Below are 21400 nucleotides of genomic sequence, written 5' to 3'. Positions count from 1 at the left end.
CATGCAAATGCCTCCTGATTTTCGACATTGTGACAATTCACTGTTCATTCTATGTGCACTTTCCCGAAACCAAGAAATGTTTCCCATCATGTTTTACGTTATCCATATCCTGGGATGTCTTTCGTGCAGCCACTTGCTAGCTGCTATTCCTCTATACATAGGCTCCTCTGTATTATACATCGCCGATTGCATATTACCCGTGTGTGCAATAAAAATTCCCAACAAGTAAAATATCTGGGAAAGCACAGAACATCTTCATATGCTGGGCTACAAGGCGATTCACCCTGTGATGCATATCGGGGGTAAGCAGGCTTCAAAAAAGCATACGTGAAGAAGGTAAATGTCACTCGGTCTCTCTATGTGAATTCTAATCTTCATGTATCATACCTAAGTGACCATACCTTGGAGCTCATCACTGAATAATATTGCCATCCCCCCTTGCTCATCTAGTGATGGTTGGTAAGCACGGTTCAAGATGACAAATCGACTTCCATGTATATCCATGCATTCCCACAAAGAGGCACCCAGCACATTGGTGTGTCTCCGTATAAAACACAATGTTTTTGTCTTGCATTGTATCCTCAAAATAACCTGCATCAAGTTTTAGGGATATTTTTAGGGTCCCATGGTCAGTGCGCAGTCTTGCCGACCGACATTACGTTATGATCACCCTCAAAAAGCTGTTTTAGTGTGGAGGGTAGAGAGGGAACAACTTTTTAACGTACAAATGCTTTTATTATGGGGATTTGTGTAAGGATGTATGGATGGATAGACTTAGCCAGTTGTGGGATTGTTTGTACATGAGACAGGACATTGTAAAGGCGTTCCTGCAGGATTGGCATTTTTCTTTTTGGCACAATGTCTCAGAGATGGATGGGGATAGTGCAAAGGACATTATACATAGGATGCCTAGTCTTCATGTGGTTGCAGCCTGTGCCCGGACATGGTTGCTTGATAAGGTCTATGGTTGTTTCTTGGGATTGTTGCCGGCTTTGGGTTAAGAGAGTCAGCCTTATAGCGCCGGATGTGGATCCCAGTGAGTAGTTCTGGAGCGATCCCTTTTCAGTCCTGGACCACCCCCACCCAAGGGTTCGTTTCTATGATGAGATGGCCTGGACCACCCCCATCCAAGGCTTCATTTCTTTCAGGATGAACTGAAAAAGTTTGTATAACGAATCAAAAGAAAAATTGTTCTGTGGATACAAATTCTTGTATGAATGTATGAGCAAGGGCCAAAATTCATTTCTGTTTTGCATGATTATCTTGCTGCAAAAAGAGCTTCAATGGCTGAGTTTGAGATTTCTGAATTGCATTACAGGGTCCTTTGATCAATGAGGCTGCTGTTGGCAAGGTATGTCCCCATGTCCCAGATTGTGACCCTTCTATGAATTGAAAGTCTATTTGGCCACTGCATTATAAGAGTTGGCAACAAACACCAGGAATTAGAGTGGTTTATACACCTGTGTTGCACCTGAAGCATCTTGTCAAACCAACCTTGACAAAGAGATAATTTTGTTGCAGGTTGAGAGGCACCTTGAAGATGCTGTTTCAAAGGTATGACAGAATGGCTACTTTTCTTGTATTGTATGTATGTATCACTAACCTTCATGAAGATGCTTGAATTAAAGTCTGCTGAGTAAGATCTCAAAAGATATGCACATGACTGAACTACTGGAAACAGAGCAGAGTAGCCAAGGCAGGAACTGGACAGATGTGCTGACCTGTCACCTGGCATAATAATTTGGCAGTTTTCTGAAGTGCGGGCACAAATTTTTTCCCTGGTTTTTGAAATTTGGACTAAAGCTTGAGCTTGAAAATAATCTAATATGCGGTCTGTAAAGCAGCTAAATAATTCATGAGAAAAATGCAAAGCCATTTCTGATAAATGTGTCAACATATAATTTATTACAGGGAGCAAAGGTGCTGCTTGGTGGCAAAAGGCATAGTCTAGGTGGCACCTTCTATGAACCAACTGTCCTCACTGATGCTTCTACAAAGATGCTTATCTTCAGGTAATGCAATTTTTAGTGGTTAAGGTGGTTGCGATAGAGCTTGTGTTGAGTGTGCCTTCATGGGATGATTTCCGCCCTTGGTTCAGTACATTACTGCTAATATGTGCGATACATGATCAGTTTTTCAAAATTATTTTTTACAAGGGTGTTCCTTATTTGATCTGGGAGAGAGTGGGTGTATCCTTCACATCAACTATGGTTTTGGTAAAATTAACACCTCAAGATCTCCTTGTTAAACAGGGAAGAAGTGTTTGGGCCTGTCGCTCCTTTGATTAGGTTCACAACTGAAGAGGAGGTTATACAAATGGCAAATGACACAGTGTTTGGTAAGTTCTGAATCCTGATAGCACATTTGACAATAATTTTTGTTTCTGTCAAAAAAATATAAATATGAGCATCCGATAGAAAGGCACAGGGCAGGTAAATTTATGTACTATAAGGCAATCCTTTTTACTAAAGTTTTAGTTTTCAACAAAAAATATCTCTGTTTCAAATTGAAAAATTTCCAAGAGTGCTTAAATCAAAGCACCCAATAGAAACCCACAGTGCAGGTAATTATATTCTGTACTGCTCAGATTCAAAATTTATGTCAAAAGCATCTATCATAATCCATTGGAGAGGAAGGAAGAAAGCATTAGTATATCAAAATTTTTCAAAGGCCAATGTGGCCTTAAAGACCAAAATTGAACATATAATTAATTTGTATCGCTTATTCGGGAGAAAGCAAAGGGACAAAATGCTGACCACTCTTCTCCAAGGTGCTGACCCTTAAAAATTTTGAGTTCACAAACTTCACATCAACAGCTCTTGCTCCTGGCCCTACCGCAAGTAGGAACAAGACCTCATAAACAACTTATAAAAAGAGAGGAGCATGTCGATTTGTTTAGATCTTTGGGTTGAACTTCTAATTTCTTGAACCTTCACACTTGCAGTCTGGAGTCACCACTCACTCTTCTTTATGATCCATCTTGGTGAAATGTGGTCAGACAGCCATGTTTCCAGTTTCTTCCTTTTGTCATCTTCTTTGTTAAAAATTTCCTCAGACAATTGCTTTGCACTTGTATGTTAAAACTTTTGAGCCGTCAAGTTTTGTTTATCGTCTTTTTGGTTGTAGAGACCAACCAAAATGTTTAACCAGCAGAGATGGTGACGACAACCCAACTATCATATATGCAAGAATAATTACATGACGCCTACAACGGCACTTGAATAGTTGAAAGAACTGGAGAGACAGAGATTGACCTAAGTATTGCAAGGCAGAGAGCTTATCTGCTGATGTCAGGAATATCAGATACTTGTAGGAAAAGTCCGCCTCATAGAAATCCCCCTCTTTTAGTTTCAATCCAATGCAATGTGGAAGTTTGTTTGACTTATTTTGTAGTTTGAATCCTCACTGATAGGTTGATCTGATGTGAATAAAAGTTTCTGTCCTTTTTGAACTGTTGAGCTTGAATGGGTAGCCCTGCAATAATGTGCTAATTGATACTGCCACCTTGAGTCTTCAGGTTTAGCTGCATACTTTTTCACACAAAATATATCAAGAGCATGGCGTGTTGCTGAGGCTCTAGAATTTGGAATAGTTGGTGTAAACGAAGGTCTCATCTCTACAGAGGTAACAATTGTCTTTTAGCAGTTGTCTCCCTTGCATGTTCATCATGATGCATAATGAAGTGTTTGCATGATGGCTTTTTGTCTGACAAGTGTTATTGAAGACAGAAGACCATATGGCATTGAACATTGAACTTTTTAAAAACGGGTTTGGCATGTGATCAGGTTGCTAGCTCAATGAACCATTGCAAAAGACTTAGTACAAGGGGGGCAGTAAATACAAATTAATAGCAAGCTCTATTCTGCAATACACACCCCAACAAATTTACGAAAATTAAGTTCTGCCTGTGGCCTAAATCTCCTAGAATGTAGCTTTTATGACTCCATATGTCAATATTCTGTTTTTTAGAGGGCTCCCATTCTAGGAGGCAGATACAAGTGCAGCAAGGCTTAATCATGTAGGCGACCAAAAGGAATGGATGGGGGAGTATAAGAATAGAATGCAAAATTTACCTCCAAAGCAATAATGGAGGCGGTATGTTTAAATTGGTTAACTGGACGATTGAACAAGAGAATCTGAAACATATTTAAAGAATCTAGCAAGTACCTGTGGATTTCCGCAAAGCATGACATGGTGCCCAGAGCCAGGTTGATGCGCAGACTACAGGAGATGGGAGTATCCAATGAGCTGATTTGGGGGATCATGGCTCTCTACAGATCAGTGGTGGGACATGTATGCACTCCAGAGGGGATATCTGATTTAGTTCACTCCACTATTGGAGCGAAACAAGGTTGTCCATTGTCCCCTACTCTACTTGGTATGTAGTATATAGACGAGGTTTCTGATTACATTGACAAAGAGGGTGACAGACATGCCCAACTAGTAGGGACATGGATTCTATTGTTGTTATATGCTGATGATATTGTGTTGATCTCTGACTCATCGGAGGATATGCAACGACATTTGGATGCAATACATAACTTTGCGGAGGATAGTGGATTGTCTGTAAACCTTGGTAAAACTAAGGTTATGGTGTTTAACACCACACCATAGTGGGTCAGGAGATCAACACTTACATTCACATATGGACAGGAGACTGTGGAGTACACAGATGCACACACTTATCTTGGGGTAGTCTTCAATGGGCCAAGGTTTTCCTTGGAGAGAGCTGCAGAGACAGACTGACCAGAGCGTATGCGGCCTTATGAGGATTGGAGAGGGTGTGCTAGCAGGTTCAGTTCCAGGAACCCCGAACAAAGCTCTGGCTCTTTGATACATTGGCAGCTTCAGCTATTCTCTATGGGGTTCAGGTTTGAGGACCCTCTGTAGGTCAGGATGGGTGGAGAGGGATGGAGAGGCCATTGGTATCTATGATCTCTCAGTTGATTAGAGCCAAGGCCTCCGTGCCACACGAGATCATTAGAGCGGAGTTGCCCCCCCCCCCATGGAGATACAGGCGCTTACCAGATTAGTCTCCTTTATGCACAACTTATGGGATACTACCAGAAACAGATATGCCAGATTGGCCCTTGAGTCCTCTAGACAATTAGCTATACAGGGGGACACATCATGCTGGTATGCATAGCTGTCATCATGGTTCCAAATACATGGCTTCAGTGCGGACAGATCACCTTCCTTCTAGTACTCCCTTGATGCACCATCGTTGTCTCTTACACGGGTGGAGATTACTTGACTCATTCGCTAGGACCTGATCCAGTTGGACACCAGGAGGACATGGACAGAGAAGCTGCAAGAGTTGGGCACGAAGATGGCTTTCCATAGAGAGCATCTTCTCCAACTCACACAGGATGTGTTTGTGATTCGACCTAGCTATATTGATACACCTCTCTCTCATGGGGTACGGTGTGCCATTGGACAGATACAAACATCTTCACACCGGCTTGAGATTGAGACTGGTAGGTTCAAAGGGATACCAGCAGCCAACAGGATATGCTGCCTATGCCACACAGAGCCAGAAACGGAGATGCATTATATATGTCAGTGCACAATGTATTACGAGATACGGGGTCGCTATCACTATCTATTCAGAGAAGTCTTCGGACCTTTCTCTAGAGTCATGAGCTATCAGGACTAGGGATGTCTTGGACTATATCTACTTGAGTTACACAGACACAAAACAGTTTACTGAGGACATTTGGAGAGACAATTCTAGAGACCAGAGAGCTTGGACACGTAGGACTCCCTTGCTGGTAGATTGCCCTATGGACTTGCTGAGCTTAGTCGCCTCTTCCTCCACGAGCTTGTAGCTCGCTTGGCTACAGCCAGGGAGGAGGAGAAGCGTCTCCGACGGGGCATGGCTTCCTTGCAGAGGATGGAGGAGCATCACCCAGACAGTCTTTGGTTGGATGAGCAGATGCAACAAGCTCGACAGGAGCTGGCTAGCGTTTGCCTTCCATCGGCAGGCATCTCAGTGGACCTTGGTGGGAGACAGAGTTACTAGGGAGTTCTTTGATATGGTGGGTCCTTGCCATGCGCACACCAGTGTCAGCGAGGTAAGGAGGCCCGACGAGTCCGTTGCTTTAGAGCCTGAGGATATTGGGTGCAGTTGCTACTGACTTTTATCGGGATCTGCGTTAGCTGAGCCACGGTCAGAGTGTCAGGATGCATGCAGAGAGCAGGTTTGGGCACAGATGTCGTACCTTGTTCTGAGGAGATGAGTCAAAGACTAGAGCTTTCCCTCTAGTTAGAGGAGCTTTATGAGGCCCTCAGAGCACTACCCCAAGGTGGCTGGATGGTTTGACTGCGAGTTTCTTCTTGGAGTACTGGGACTTGCTTGGTTCAGATCTTTGTAGCGCATTTCAATACACTTTGTACACTGGAGAGATGCCTGAGTTGTAGTGGCCAACCAAGTGCTGTTGGCTACTATGTGGTACATCACGTCTTGCTGGATTTTCTCGAGCTCCTGTATCAGCCAGCTGGAGAGGTTGATAAGGAATTTTCTTTGATCAAGGCCTGACACCCAGCTCGCCTGGGCCAAAGTAGCCTGGCATGTCATCACCTTACCATGTTCTCAGGGGAGGTTGGGGATCATCGACCCAGCACAGCACAACAGAGCCCTTCTTGGGAAGTTTGTGGTCAGAGGACTGCTTCCAAGGGAGGAGCTTTGGAAGGAGTTGTTGCTTCACCAACTTCGAGCTCGAGTGCCTCATACAGGTGAATTTTTACAGAGATGCATAGAGTTTGTCTGAGCAAGAGGTTGGAGGATCGTTTTGCTACGAGCGTGCTTAGGTCTTTGGAGCAGTTGAGGAGTGGCCTAGAGTGGCATCAGCCCACTTGCACGGAGGAGCGCTTCAGAGAGCCCCTTGTCTGGAACCCCATGGTTAGGACTAAGAGAGGCCACCTGGTTGGTAGCAGACCTTATGTTTCTTGGGGTCCCATGGCAGAGGGTCCATCCCGCACTCTTGGTCTGACTCTAGTTTTCAGGTTTTCCCGAGGAGGCTCAGAGCATCCAGCTACGAGGCATGAGGGGGGTGCAGAGCATGTGCAAAGACATTACAGAGGCTTTACCGATTGATTGGCTCACCCCTTTCGAGACAACAGCTCTCAGATGGATGGGGACATTCATGCGACTGGAGGTCCTCATCGCAGTTCGGGTTTGCTCAGTGTGCGTATGCCATATATTCTTTGAAGTTTAGGGAGAGGGTCGTCTTCACAAAGTGTCAAAAGAGGCTCCACAGGTTGCAGAGTGTTGCTTTCAGAGGATATGAGTTTTGGGCATCTGTGGGAGGACCTGTGTCATAAATCTTGACCGTGCAGATCTTGAGACAAGCCACTGGCAGCTTTGGGCTTGGGAGAGCTGCCCTCTGGCACGAGTGCTGTGGGACCCTAGAGAGTGGTTCTGGAGAGACCCCTTCTCTTCAGCCGATCACCCTGGGATCCCATTCTTTCACTACATAGTTGGACTGTGGCGCCACATACTGGCAGCAGGGAGAGAGGCCGGTCCTCCTGCAACACTTCATTGGTAGGAGGTGGGTCTCACAGTTGAGTTCGTGTCAGGTTTCTGGGAGCGATTGTGGGACTCCAGACAATAGAGGAAAGTCACTTTGTTCCACTTGCTAGTTGCACATAGAGCTACAATAGTTGGGAGCTGGCTAGTACACAATGGCTTTTCGGCAGCCTGTGCAACTTGTGGCCATCCTTTGGAGAGTCAGCGACACTGTTTGTGGGACTGCCCCATGGCACAACAGGTTTGGCTTCGGGTTCTTCGTTTGATGTCGGCTCTTTCCATAGTACACTTGGGGTGCGGCAGCCTGGTGCACTCTCACGGGCCCTGCGCTCCACTTTTGGCTTGCTTCCACAAGCAGGATGATAGTGATCCAGGGGGGTCGACACTTACACTTCAGCTGCCACAGAGCTTACCCCCCGGGAGTGGTGCAGTGAGAGAGAGGTTTGTTGGTAGCTCGTCTGTGGCCTGACACTTTGGTTCATTTGGCGGACCCAATGCTTCCACATCTTCGAGGCTTGCCCTGTCCCACCGGAAAGACTGTTCGTGATTTCTGGTTGGAGTTGATTCACACTCTTAGCGGTCAATTCAAGAGACTCCAGGGAAGCTCCGACCGCATGTGGGAGCGCAGAGAGGCTTTCTAGCGACTCCGGCACCGAGGACCTTTCTTCACCATGGTCCAGGGTGCACCCAAATGGCACTACCGTCCACCTGTGTGGCTCTTCCCTCCTCCCATCTTGTGATTTAGCCCCATTGTACATATTGTGTTTTCTCACTTGGAGAGTCTCCCCTTGTTGTTGATGTATCCCTCTCTTAGTAGAGGTGGTTGTAGCCCTATGGACATTTTTATCAACTAATGGAAGGATCTTTTTTTTTTGGGAATACTCCAAAAAACTTGATTTGAAGACCATTCAACCTTACTATGGCAAACATGTGTCCTGTAGACTTGAGGGGGGGAGAGCTTGAAAGTCGAGAGAGAGAGAGAGAGAGAGAGAGAGAGAGAGAGAGAGAGAGAGAGAGAGAGAGAGAGAGAGAGAGAGAGAGAGAGAGGGGGGGGGGGGGGGGGGGGGGGTTGGGAGGGAGTTTTTAACCTTGTAGAGTCTAGACTTGAAAGCTTGAAAGAGGCTAGCGCTTGAGAGTCAAGACACGAGATGGTAGAGCTTGAACTTTGGCCCTTGAAAGCTTGTATGCATTGTGAAGGTAAGGGGTGGGGGGAGGGGCATTTAATAAGGGGGAGGCTAACACCCAAATCTGAAAATCTGTCCATTCCAAGCCGTTCTAGGCGTGCCGTTCCAATATTACATGCTTGTTCGGAACAACTGGCCGTTCCGTGCCGTTCCTGGCCATGAGCACTCCTCGGAAGGCCGTTTTGGCATTACCTGGCTCTGAAATGGTGTTCCCTTGTAACATTGGTGGGGTAACCTTTGAAGTAGTGTGAAGGGAGCTACTTTTCTTTGAATTGAAGGAACTCCAAACCTTTTACCGTATGTATAGTGACGGCAACGTGATTTTGGATTAAGAGACGTCGTCTTCAAGGCGGGAATCAAACGTTATTAATGTTGGAATCGTTATTTAAAAAGCAAGTCTCAACACTAGTAGCATGGCCTACGGGCTAATAATGCAGGTAGCTCCATGCAACCAATTGTAGCAAGAGTACTCTTTGGTTTTGTACTTGCTGTAGCACCGCATCTGATAGTGATGTTATTGTCTAATGTTGTCCTCTCTACAGGCGTAGTGCGTGCTGATTCAGTTGGAGCAAGAGATGGCCACCATGGCTATGGCAAGAACACTATGGGCATACATATTGACCAAAGCACCAGCAACCACAACATGTTTCTCCAACAGCCGCTCCTATGAATGAATGTTTTTCGTGTGTTGTACATTTGGTGTTTGTAGCTCTAGTCATCATGTCATCATTTAACAGATATACAAGTAGATGCAATACGTGCATGCATGTTTGTGCCCAAAGATTGAAATTGGAAAAGAAAGTAAAAAAAAAGTCTTGAAAATCCAATGAATACAGGGGAAACACGACCACACGCAAGTATGGTTGGGAGGTGGCACGGTCCTCACCCATTTATATGCTCGCTGTTTGTCCTTTTTTGTACCCCGGTGCGGGAGTTGCGATATGCTCATCTCTAGTGTCAGAGGATGTCCTTTTTCGTCAAATTTCGTCCAATGCAAGACCTGTATATCTGTGAAATGATGACATGATGACTAGAGCTACAAACACCAAATGTATAAGACACGAAAATACTCATTCATAAGAGCGGTTGTTGATGGGGAGCACTCTCTCTCGGGAGATGACATCATGGTTTCAGGCGCATGGGTTCAGCATAGACAGGCTGCCACCATTCCAGTACTCATTGGATGCACCATCTCTCATTCTTACATAGTCGGAGATCACCAAGCTCATCCGCCAAGATCTGACCCTGCTAGACACCAAGAGGACATGGATACAACCAGCACAAGAGTTGGGCACGAAGATGGCTTTCTACAAAGACCACCTTCTCCAGCTCATGGAAGATGGTTTTGTGACGAGACCAAGATACATGGATACCCACTTGTCTCATGGGATACGATGTGCTATTGGCCAGTTACGCACATCATCTCACCAGCTGCGGATTGAAACTGGGAGATACAGCGGAGTATCGGCAGAGGCCAGGACATGCCCCTTGTGTGACATGGAACCCGAGACAGAGCTGCATTATACATGCCGCTGCCCCGTCTACTATGAGATACGAGGCCGCTTCCATTGCTTGTTCAGAGAGGGTTTTGGACCACTCTCAAGAGTAATGGGATACGAAGATCAGAGATGCCTGGGTTTGTTCTTGCTCGAGCTGCGCAGACACAGAGAGAGCCTGATGAATGGCGAGGTTAGCCAGTCTCAAAGACGGATCACAGACTTCTTCAGAGCAGACACGGGACAGCCGCAAGAGCCACTCGCACAGCAGAGCTCCCCCTCGTCTCACACCAGAGGCACATTGGTCGACCGAGCGATTGAACTGGGAAAATCCAGGCGCCCATAACTGCGGAGGACTACACAGCATCGACAGAGGCTACGACAAAAGATTCGGAGCACGCTGGCCAGGCATGCACGACGCCCGGTCAGACTACTAACCATGGAGGAAATTGATGAGATTCGCCAACGACCGATGCTAGATCTTTTGTGATTCAGCTATCCCAACAAGCCGCCCATTTTTGCTTAGTTTTTTGCTTAGCTCACATCGACCAATCTAGGATCCCATAGTATATATATTTGTTTTGTACTGTTGTTAGGTTATTTTGTTACTCTGACTTTGTATCAGATCCACCACCTTGTAACTTTCTGGTCTCATAGGTCACTATGGCCTTTTGAAGACATTAATATAACATTTCATTTCTCTCTCTCTCTCTCTCTCTCTCTCTCTCTCTCTATATATATATATATATATATATATATATATATATATATATATATATATATATATATATATATATATATATATATATATATATATATATATATATATATATATATATATATATATATATATATATATATATATATATATATATATATATAGATGCGTTTTCATTGCTTATTTAGAGAGGGCTTTGGTCCCTTAATCTCGCATCATGAATTACTATGATCAGAGGTGCCTAGGTCTCTTCTTGATGGAGATGCATAGACTCAGAGAGAATACCCTTAGGAGCAAAAGGCCTACACATAGAGGATTCATACAGAGCGAGATCACTACTTTTTACAGAGGGACTACTCCAAATGGCCCACCACAGGTTACCCAGTCACACCCTCATCAGGGCGTTCTTCTTGATCGAGCCATCTAGCTTGGCCGCTCACGACACCTGAGGATGCGAGGATCTTCACATCGTAGACGAGGTCTACATCGGAGGCTACGGAGCATCATTGAGCGACATCGAGCCCCCTCTCCCCCCCCTGCAACCCCCCCCCCCCCCCCCCCCCCCCCCCCCCCCCCCCCCCCCCCCCCCCCCTGCGAGAGCTGACCATGGAGGACATTGAGGCCATACTGCAGAGACCCATGAGAGAGCTCATGGGATGATCGCCATTGTCTACCTTCCCCACTATGCAACTCATTAGCCCTCATGTGAATGTACCCACTCCCCATATGTTTTTGAGTTGATGTATTGTGTGATGAGGACATTGATGATGATGAGGATATAAGTTAGGCTTACATACCTACCCACTCTAGGTACCCTCATTTGTTTTTATCTTTATGTTCCCCTGACACTGTACTAGAGTCACACATGGTTGTAACCTTTTGGTCTCATAGGTCATTTTGGCCTTTTGAAGACTTTAATATAACATTTCATTTCATCTCTCTCTCTCTCTCTGTCTCTCTCTCTCTCTCTCATACATGCTAGGATATGCTGGTAGAGGTTCTTGCAGTGTTGTTCAATCTTGCTATGTGTGAGGGGCTACCTGAGACTTGGAGGTTGTCTACTATTGTGCCTATCTTCAAAGCAGGTGATCCTACAGAGCCTGGGAATTACCGCACTATTATGGTTGGGCACACATTGGCACGGTTGTATGCATCCATTCTTGAGCAGCAATTGAGTAATTGGGCAGAGGGTGAGGGTGTACGAGCAAAGGGCTAGGCCAGTTTTAGGAGGGGTTTCTCCCATAGTTACCCGGAATGGGAAATCGGAATGGGGAACGGCAACATGCATGAAATGCCATTCCCTGTTTCGGATACTCACGTTTGAAACACGGAACAGGGATCCGGAACGGGAAATTGGGATGGGAACGGGGAACGAGGACATGAAAGTGGCCATTCCGTGTAACTATGGTTTCTCCACTCTTGATTATATTCTGACACTCAAAGCCATCATTTAGGAGGGTAGGTCAAATGGGAGACGGATTTATTGTAGCTTTGTGAATTTCCACAACAGGATATGCCGCTTATGCCAGCTAGAGCCAGAGACAGAGCTACATTACATATGTAATTGCACAGTGTACTATGAGATACGAGGCCTTTTCCACTGCTTATTCAGCGAGGGTTTCGGTCCTTTCTCTAGGGTCATGAGTTATGAGGATCAGAGATGTCTTGGGCTATATCTACTTGAGTTACACAAGTATAGAGACACTTTACTAGGGAGAGATCGAGAGAGAGAGAGTCCCAGAGATAAGATTACAGATTTCTTTTCACTAGATGTGGGACAGCGAGAGGAGCAGCCATCACTGCAGAGCTCGGCCCTCACTCATTCGACCATACCGGCACTCTCATCGACTGAGCATTGGAGTTACGGAGATCCACGCGGCCATGATTGAGGAGAGGGGCGACACAACATCGACGGAGACTACAGTAGAGGATTCGAGCCATACTCTCTTGACATCCAGAGTGCAGATGAGGATGGATTCTAGTAGTATATCTTTGTTCTAGCTCTTTTGTACCCAGACATGGTATTAGATTCACTATTTTGTAACAAATTGGTCTCATAGGTCATTGGTCTTACTCTTCTTCTGCTTCTTCTTCTCTCTCTCTCTCTGCAAAAAGAGAACTGTCGAGATGAGTAAAAGTTGCAGTAGCCAAGAAATGCCAAACTTTTGTCCAGAACTCTCAAGTAAGACCAAATTCCTTCTAACTACACATTCAACCAAAATTGCGCGCACACACTGAAAACAGGCAATATCACATACTAGACAGCCAGCCATCAAAGAGTTCAACGAAAATTTTCTAGGTTCATCACTCACATTGATTGAGTGCAGACCGTGCTGCAGTAGCTGCGTTTTTCTCAGCCTGCTTCTTTGTTTTGGCAGGCTCACCTTTGAAGTGCCCAGCACCAATCTCGACGATGCACTTGAACAGTGGGAGGTGTTTAGGCCCAGACCTAATGGTGGTGTAGACAGGTAGTGAGAGACCAGCCCTTTGGGCAGTCTCTTGAAGTTAATTCTTGCAAACTCCTGTCTCATCCTAGGAACAAAATGAAAAGGGACAACATTATGAGCTCCTGAAAATCAGTCGACATGACTGTAAGAGAAAGTAATAGGGATAGGCTTCTGCATTCAAGTTTGAATCACAAAGCAGAACGCAATCTAGAGTAGGGGATGAAAGTCCAACAACCATGATAGACAATCCAAGGTACCCCATTTAACTCGAGTGAGCCCAAGATTCAAAAAATTCGAATATACATCTGGTTAATCTTGCAAAGTTAGAAACCCCGAGAGCAAGACAAGCCAGGTGGGCAGAGGTCCAAGGAGACCTAGAGGACACTGTCATAATTCAAAGCAGAGAAGCTATAGGTATCTGACGAAGAGCAGCGTACACGCGTTTATTAATAGCGGTGCTTTCCATAGCGGTGCTTTTAATACCAGGTTTGGCAAATTTTTTTGGCTTCTGGAGTTTGGCGATTTTTTTTTTGGCTTTTTTTGCCTCGTTTTTTTGTTCCTTCAAGTATGGCGTGGAAGAGCCTTGAGACATAAAGGTAAAGAAGTCATCTTGGGCCGAGGTCATCACCAAGACACAAAACAAAAGAAAGAGGAGGAGGTCAAGAAGTGGATCGAGGTCGCCAAGAAAGGGACAGGTAAAGAGGCTTCTTCTACACCTACCCTCATTAACATGACCCTCAAAAAAGAGCAAAAAATGCGGGTATGCTTTACATGTGAGGTTCACCGGCCTCAAGGATGTCAACAATGTTGAAAAAGAGGTCATAAGCCTCCATGATGGGGATGGAAAAGCCTTTACACACAAAGGCATGGAGGGTGGGTAGGCAGGTACTTGCCTTACATGTGAGGTCACCAGCCGCAAGAATGTCAACAATGTTGAAAAAGAGGTCATAAGCCTCATATCCATGATGGGGATAGAAAAGCCTTTACACACTAAGGCATGGAGGGTGGGTAGGAGGAGTGAAGTCTCGGGAGAGTCCTAAAAGGACAAAGCATCCATACTACGTTTCCCCTCCTTGGAAGAGGAGGAGTTCTTGAAGAAGAGGCCAAGAAGACTGGGATTTTTCCCGGTGATTTTGTCACACTCTTGCAAATGGCTCACATGAGAGAGGTGATGTCAGAGATTACAGCAGCAAGGGAGAAGGGAAAGATTGCCTTCTATAGAGATGGTCGGATGGTGATTGTAGAGCAACTCTCTACATGACGGTGTAAGATGTTGGGTTAAAGGCCTAAATAACCCCTTTTTGTACATTTTTATACTTTGTCCAGGTTCATATTGAACCTGGACACATTTTTTAAAGGTCACTTATAATAAAAGTGGGAAAACCCAAAACTCACTTATTGAGTTTTTCCCAAAAAACGTGAGCTCTCTCTCTCTCCCTCTTCGTTCTGCTAGCGCTTCCCTTCTGCAGAGTAGTGCCTCCGCTTCAAGCTTCAAGGCCTGCACATCTTCGCGTGCTCTATCACTTGCACACACTGCCGCGCGCTCATCAACCGGTATGAGAGCCAGATTAGGGTTTCAGAAGCTTTGCGTAGGTGGCTGGACAGCAGGCGAAAGGCTTCTCTCGCGTCAAATTTCCGCTTTCATCGCGAAGCCCCTTGCTTCCGGTGTCACCAAGGGTGATCAGGGTTTCCAAAACAGCCTAAAACAGGCTGAAATTAGGTCAAAACAGGTAAAAACCAGAAAATTACAGGTCAAAGCAACAAAACGCATGTGTTCTAAATCGATTCCCGTGAATGTCCCTTGCTTTTCCCTCTCAAAACAGGTCCATTTGATGCAAATTGATGCGCCAAAACAGTAAATTTGCAGAAAATTCAGAATTGGACTGTTTTTATGTACACAAATTGAGGTTTATGTACGCGTTTTGTGGGTTTATGCAAGTACGCATTGGGGATACTTGTTAATTGCTGAAATTTTCAACACATTGTATGCAACGTGCGGTACATTGTGATCACTGAAAATTTTCAGATTTTGTGTAGACACTTTCTGTTGCATTTTTATCCGTGCAAATGGTCTCTACTTCCTCGTCGTCTGATGCCAAGAGCTTGATGGAAATCAAGCGATTTGACAGTACAGGTTTCGACCTATGGCAGGACAGGATGCAGGGGATTTTGTTCCTCAAGGATTGTGAGGACGCCCTTTTGGCTGTAAAGCCTGAGGATATGCCGGATGAGGATTGGGCCAAGCTCAACAAGAGGGCAAAGGCCTATATCAAAATGGCTGTGACCGATGACATTCTGGTGGACATAAAGGGCTTGGACACTGCACATGCAATTTGGCATAAGTTGAAGGCCACTTATGAGAATGCCACCCCTGTGAATGAGGTGCATTTGATGCGCAAACTGGTGAACATGATGCTTGACGAAGCCAAGTCGGCTTCTGAGCACTTAAGTGCTTTCACCAGTGTTATGAGCCAGCTACAGGATACTGGGCTTTAACCTTTTGATGACAAGTTGAAAGCCATATTTTTGTTGATGACTTTGCCAGACTCTTGGGAAACGCTTGTGGTTTCTTAGAGTAATAGCCCCAACCTCACATATGATGGAGTGCGAGGCTCCATCTTAAATGAGGAAATTAGACGCAAGTCTAGTGGTGGGGAAGGTGGCAGTTCTGCTTACAATGCGAGAGGCAGAAGTCAAAAGCAAAATACAGGTACCAAGACTCAAAACAGGAGCAAAAGCAAGTCTAGGGATAAGGATGTGACTTGTTACCAGTGTGGCAGAAAAGGCCATAAGAAGCCAGATTGCAGCTATTTCAAGAAAGAGCAGGAAAGAAAGAAGGAATCACGGGAGAAGAAGAAGACAGAGGATAAGAAAGGGAAAAAATCAGTAGGTACCTCCTCCAAGGATTCGGAGACTGTCAATGTATCCTCTAGTGTGGTTATCACAGAGTTATCCGACAGTGAGGAGATCTTGGTTGCAGCTTCATGCCCCTCAGATTTTGTTGTAGCAAATACAGAAGACATGCTTATCTCACGTAGAGATGTCATTGATGCATTGCTAAGTGCAAATGATTGCCTTACACAGTCTTGGATAGTAGACTCGGGTGCCTCATTTCATGTGACTCTATCTGTGGAGTGTTTTGCTTCTTATCATGCTGTCAAGTATGGCAAGGTTTACCTTGGGGATAACCATGCTTGTGACATTGAAGGAATGGGCACTGTGCGCTTGGCATTAAACAATGGCCAAGAGTTTATGCTTAAAGATGTAAGGTATATACCAGGCATCAAGAAGAGTCTATTGTCTGTTGGCCAGATGGATGCACAGGGTTATACAACCATTTTTGCTGGGGGTTCATGGAAGTTGCTTAAGGGATCAATGCTCATTGTCAAGGGATGCAAGAGTGGTACATTGTACTATTTACATGGCAAAGCTTTGCCTGGTAAGTTTCTTGCAGTGGCCGAAGTTGCTTCTCATTTGGAGTTGTGGCACAAAAGACTTGGCCATATGAGCCAGAAGGGACTTGATGTGCTCTCCTCTTTGAAGAGGGTTGATGTAAAGGGCACCAAGTTAGATTTTTGTAATGACTGTTTGTATGGTAAACAAAAGAAGTCTTCTTATTATTCTGGTGTCTCGCGCAAAGCTAATGCTCTTGATTTAATTCACTCCGATGTATGTTCAATGCCTGTTAAGTCTTTTGGTGGTGCATCATACTTTGTTACGTTCATTGATGATTGCACTAGGAAAGGCTGGGCATATTTGTTAAAGAATAAGAGTGAGACATTTAATGCATTTAAGAGGTTTCATGCTTTTGTGACCACGCAAAAGGGTAGTAAGCTTAAATGTCTGAGATCTGACAATGGGGGGGAGTACACGTCTGCTGAATTTCAGTGTTATTGCGAAGAATATGGGATTAAAAGGGAGTTGACAGCCCCTTATAATCCATCTTCTAATGGTGTGGCTGAGAGGTATAACCGTACTTTATGTGAGAGAGTGCGTTGCATGTTGTCCACGGCTAATCTCCCTCATGGGTTTTGGGGAGAGGCTTTGAAAACTGCAATTCATGTATGTAATCGCTCTCCTAACAGTACACTAAAAAATGACATTCCAGAGGAGGTTTGGTTTGGCAAACCTGCCTCTTATTATGATCATTTGAGAGTGTTTGGCTGCGAGGCTTTTGTCCATGTTCGTAATGACTTGAGGACAAAGCTAGATGCCAAGTCCATCCAAGGACTCTTCCTAGGTTATGGGGAAGAGGGTGAAATGGGCTACAGGATATGGTTGCCTCAGTTTAAGAGGGTTGTATGCAATCGAGATGTACTGTTCAATGAGGCTAAATTGCTGAAAAATGCTACATCTTATGAAATTGACAAGAAATCGGTCAAATTTCAGCCTCCTTGTCACCTATTGATGTTGAAAAAGAGCCTCAGGATGCATTACCGCAAGCTGAAATTGATAATCAGCCGGTTAACCTTGAGCCAGAAGAGGTAGGACATGATTTAGATGCTCCAAATGAGGATGGACAGCCACCTGTCATGGCTGAAAATGATTTTCAGCAGCATGAGCGTGCTGAAAATGAGTTGCCTCCTGATATAGAACCTGTGCCTGAGAATGTAGATCATTGGGTACGCAGGTCTACTCGTGTCAGAAGGTTGATATAGTGCTTTGACCCCTCTTTGCATCATGTTATGTTGACAGATGAGGGTGAGCCTCTTACATATAAAGAGGCAAAATCATGTGAGTTAAGCAGTAAGTGGGAGCTTGCGATGCAAGAGGAAATCAAATCTTTGCATGAAAACAATACTTGGGATCTTGTGCCATTGCCTAAAGGAAGAAAGGCTCTTCCTAACAAATGGGTTTACAAGGTCAAATGTGTTGATGGAAAGCCTAAGTATAAAGCAAGGTTAGTTGCCAAAGGGTATGCACAGAAAGAGGGGATTGACTTTCAAGAGATCTTTTCTCCTGTTGTAAAGCTTACGACATTGCGTGTCCTTTTTGCTCTCGTTGTAGTGCTTGACTTAGAATTGAATCAAATGGATGTAAAAACAGCTGTTCTTCATGGTGACATTGATGAAGATATCTACATGAAGCAACCTGAGGGTTTTGTAGTTCCTGATAGAAAGGAACTTGTATGCAAACTAAGAAGGGCACTGTATGGTTTGAGGCAGTCATCACGCCAGTGGTACAAAAAGTTTGATACTTTTATGCTGTCTCAAGGCTTTAAACGCAGCCATTCAGACCATTGTTTGTATACAAAGAAGGATAATGATGGAAGTCCTATAATCCTTGTGCTATATGTAGATGATATGTTGATTGCTGGGAAGCATAAGTCTACCATTGATGCTCTTAAATGTCAGCTGAATTCAGCTTTTGCACTGAAGGATTTAGGTGATGCTGAGCACATCTTGGGCATGAGAATCAAGAGAGATAGAAAGCTGAAATTGCTCTTCTTATCTCAAGAAAAGTACATTGCTAAAGTACTTGACAGGTTTAACATGGCTGAAGCTAAGTCACTTGGAGTACCTTTACCTCCACACACAAAACCAAAACTTAGCAAAGCCGATTGCCCAAAGGATGACATGGCAGTGAATGCTATGAAGGGAATCCCTTATGCATCAGCTTGTGGTTCTCTTATGTATGCTATGGTTGCCACTCGTCCTGACATTACCCATTCGGTGGGAGTTGTTAGTAGATACATGTCCAATCCCGACAAAGCACATTGGGAAGCTGTGAAATACATTCTGAGATACTTGTCAGATACACAATCTAGGTGTATATGCTATGGCAAAAGTGACCTGAAGTTGCAGGGCTATTGCGATGCAAATATGGCAAGTGAACTGGATACCAGGAAGTCCACTAGTGGCTATGTGTTTGCTATTGTTGGTGGTGCTGTCTCTTGGTGTTCACGACTGCAGAAAATTGTGGCATTGAGTACTACTGAGGTTGAATATATTTCAGCCACTGAGGCTTCTAAAGAGGCCATATGGTTGGGCAAACTTATCAAAGAGCTTGGTATGCCTGCTAGTACTCCTGTCTTGGGATGTGATAGCCAGAGTGCTGTCTATTTGACCAAGAATGCCATGTTTCATGCACGGACAAAGCACATTGATGTGCAATACCACTTCATACGACAGGTATTGGAGGATGGTCTAGTCACCTTGACTAAGATTCACTCACAGGATAACCCTGCAGATGTTCTCACCAAGAGTCTTGCTAAGGCTCAATATGAGCATTGCATATAGCTGGTGGGAGTTGGTTAACTTAAAGGCGTCATTTATGCCTTTAAGTGGGAGGTTGTTGGGTTAAAGGCGTAAATAACCCCTTTTTGTACATTTTTATACTTTGTCCAGGTTCGTATTGAACCTGGATACATTTTTTAAAGGTCACTTATAATAAAAGTGGGAAAACCCAAAACTCACTTATTGAATTTTCCCCAAGAACGTGAGCTCTCTCTCTCTTCCTCTTCGTTCTGCTAGCGCTTTCCTTCTGCAGCATAGTGCCTCCGCTTCAAGCCTCAAGGCCTGCACATCTTCGCGTGCTCTATCACTTGCACACACCGCCGCGCGCTCATCAGTAAGACCTATGGGACCATACTGAAAATGGCAGCCTGGAATTGTAATGATCTTATAGGTTGGATGTGGGCGCCTTTGAGGATAGCTTTGGGGAGAGGGACATTATATTCTTCTCAGAGACTCATCATGCCCCTAGACAAATGATGCCACATGTGACGGGATATAGATGGGAAACAGCTTGTTGGACCGACATGTGATCTGAGCATGGGAGTAGAGGATGGAGGGAGTAGCTGTATTATTCAGAGAGGAGCTACAACCACTTCTATACATTGTACGAAGATGATCATGCTAGATACATGTTCATGTTGGTGAGGCTGAGGGCCAACATAGGACGATTTTTATACATTGCCATATGCTACTTTCTTTCAGTACATCAGTACATCAGTCTATGCTGGGCCTAGAGGGAAGTCACCTTTCTCTGTCCTAGGCGATGACAAATGGGAGTATTTCAAAGATGGTGACATCATCCTCCTAGAAGACTTCAATGCTCGGATTGAGAATGCTCAAACAATCTTCTATGACACTTCAAGGGAGATGCTTAGAGAGCTGGATGTAGGAGATTTGGGGCTTGATAGACATTCACAGGACAAAGAGCAGACAGAGTATGGGGGACATCTCATAGAGATGGCGACTAGGCATGGTCTGGCCATACTTAATGGCTTACGGCGTTTTCCTAGAGTGGCGGGTTTCACATGCTTTCCACACAAGCATGGGGATAAATTGAACCCCACTCTTCTCATAGTTAGACCTTCTAACCCTTGTCGATTACTCTTTTCAGCCGTACTGTACTGCCTCCCATACTTGTCCACCAACAATAGACTTGCAATTCTAGGGCATCTATGTATGCAAATACGTACAAGTTTCTATGGTCCAAAAGTTCCTTGGGGTTGGGTTCTAAGAACCTGAAGAAGTTGTGTTGATATAAAGGCCCATATAGACATAGTCTATTTGAACTCTCATGGCCTCATTTGGTCTTTTTTTTTTTCCGAGAAAAAGATCCTTCTATTAGTTAATGAAAACTGCCCATAGGGCTACATCCACCTCTGCAGGAGAGGGCTACAACAAGCATGATGGGGAGACTCTCCCAATGAAAAAACAGCATATATACAATGGGGCTAAATCAAGAGATGGGAGGAGGGAAGAGCCACACAGGTGGACAGTAGTGCCATCTGAGCACCCCCTGGACCATGGTGTAGAAAGGCCCAGGGTGCCAGAGTCGAAGGAAAGCCTCTCGGCGCTCATGCATGCGGTCGGAGCTGCCCTGTAGTCCCTCAAGCTGTCCTCTGAGAGTATGGATCAACTCTAGCCAAAAGTCACGAACAGTCTCTGCTGGTGGCACAATGCGAGCCTCAAAGATGTGGAAACAGCGGGCCCGCTAGATGAACCAAAGAGCTAAGCCGCTGATGAGCTCCCAACACTCCTCTCTCTCACTGCTCCACTCCTGTGGAGTAAGATCTG

The 21400-nt window shown here is 44.9% G+C and overlaps 1 protein-coding gene across 1 annotated transcript in view; it reads left to right on the top strand.

Annotated features, from left to right (window-relative positions):
- ALDH5F1 (aldehyde dehydrogenase 5F1) overlaps nucleotides 1–21400 on the top strand; it is a 148479-nt gene that overhangs the window by 112037 nt on the left and 15042 nt on the right. The window contains exons 14-18 of the mRNA XM_086508591.1: nucleotides 1319–1351; nucleotides 1522–1554; nucleotides 1912–2012; nucleotides 2253–2338; nucleotides 3518–3624. Coding sequence (XP_086364717.1) covers nucleotides 1319–1351; nucleotides 1522–1554; nucleotides 1912–2012; nucleotides 2253–2338; nucleotides 3518–3624 — 360 coding nt within the window. The remainder of the gene's footprint in view (nucleotides 1–1318; nucleotides 1352–1521; nucleotides 1555–1911; nucleotides 2013–2252; nucleotides 2339–3517; nucleotides 3625–21400) is intronic.

Source organism: Adiantum capillus-veneris, chromosome 3, assembly GCF_014529385.1.
Source record: "Adiantum capillus-veneris isolate H3 chromosome 3, ASM1452938v2, whole genome shotgun sequence".
Lineage (NCBI taxonomy): Eukaryota > Viridiplantae > Streptophyta > Polypodiopsida > Polypodiales > Pteridaceae > Adiantum > Adiantum capillus-veneris.
The sequence above is the reverse complement of the archived record's forward strand: the minus strand, read 5'-3'. Positions and strand labels throughout refer to the sequence as shown.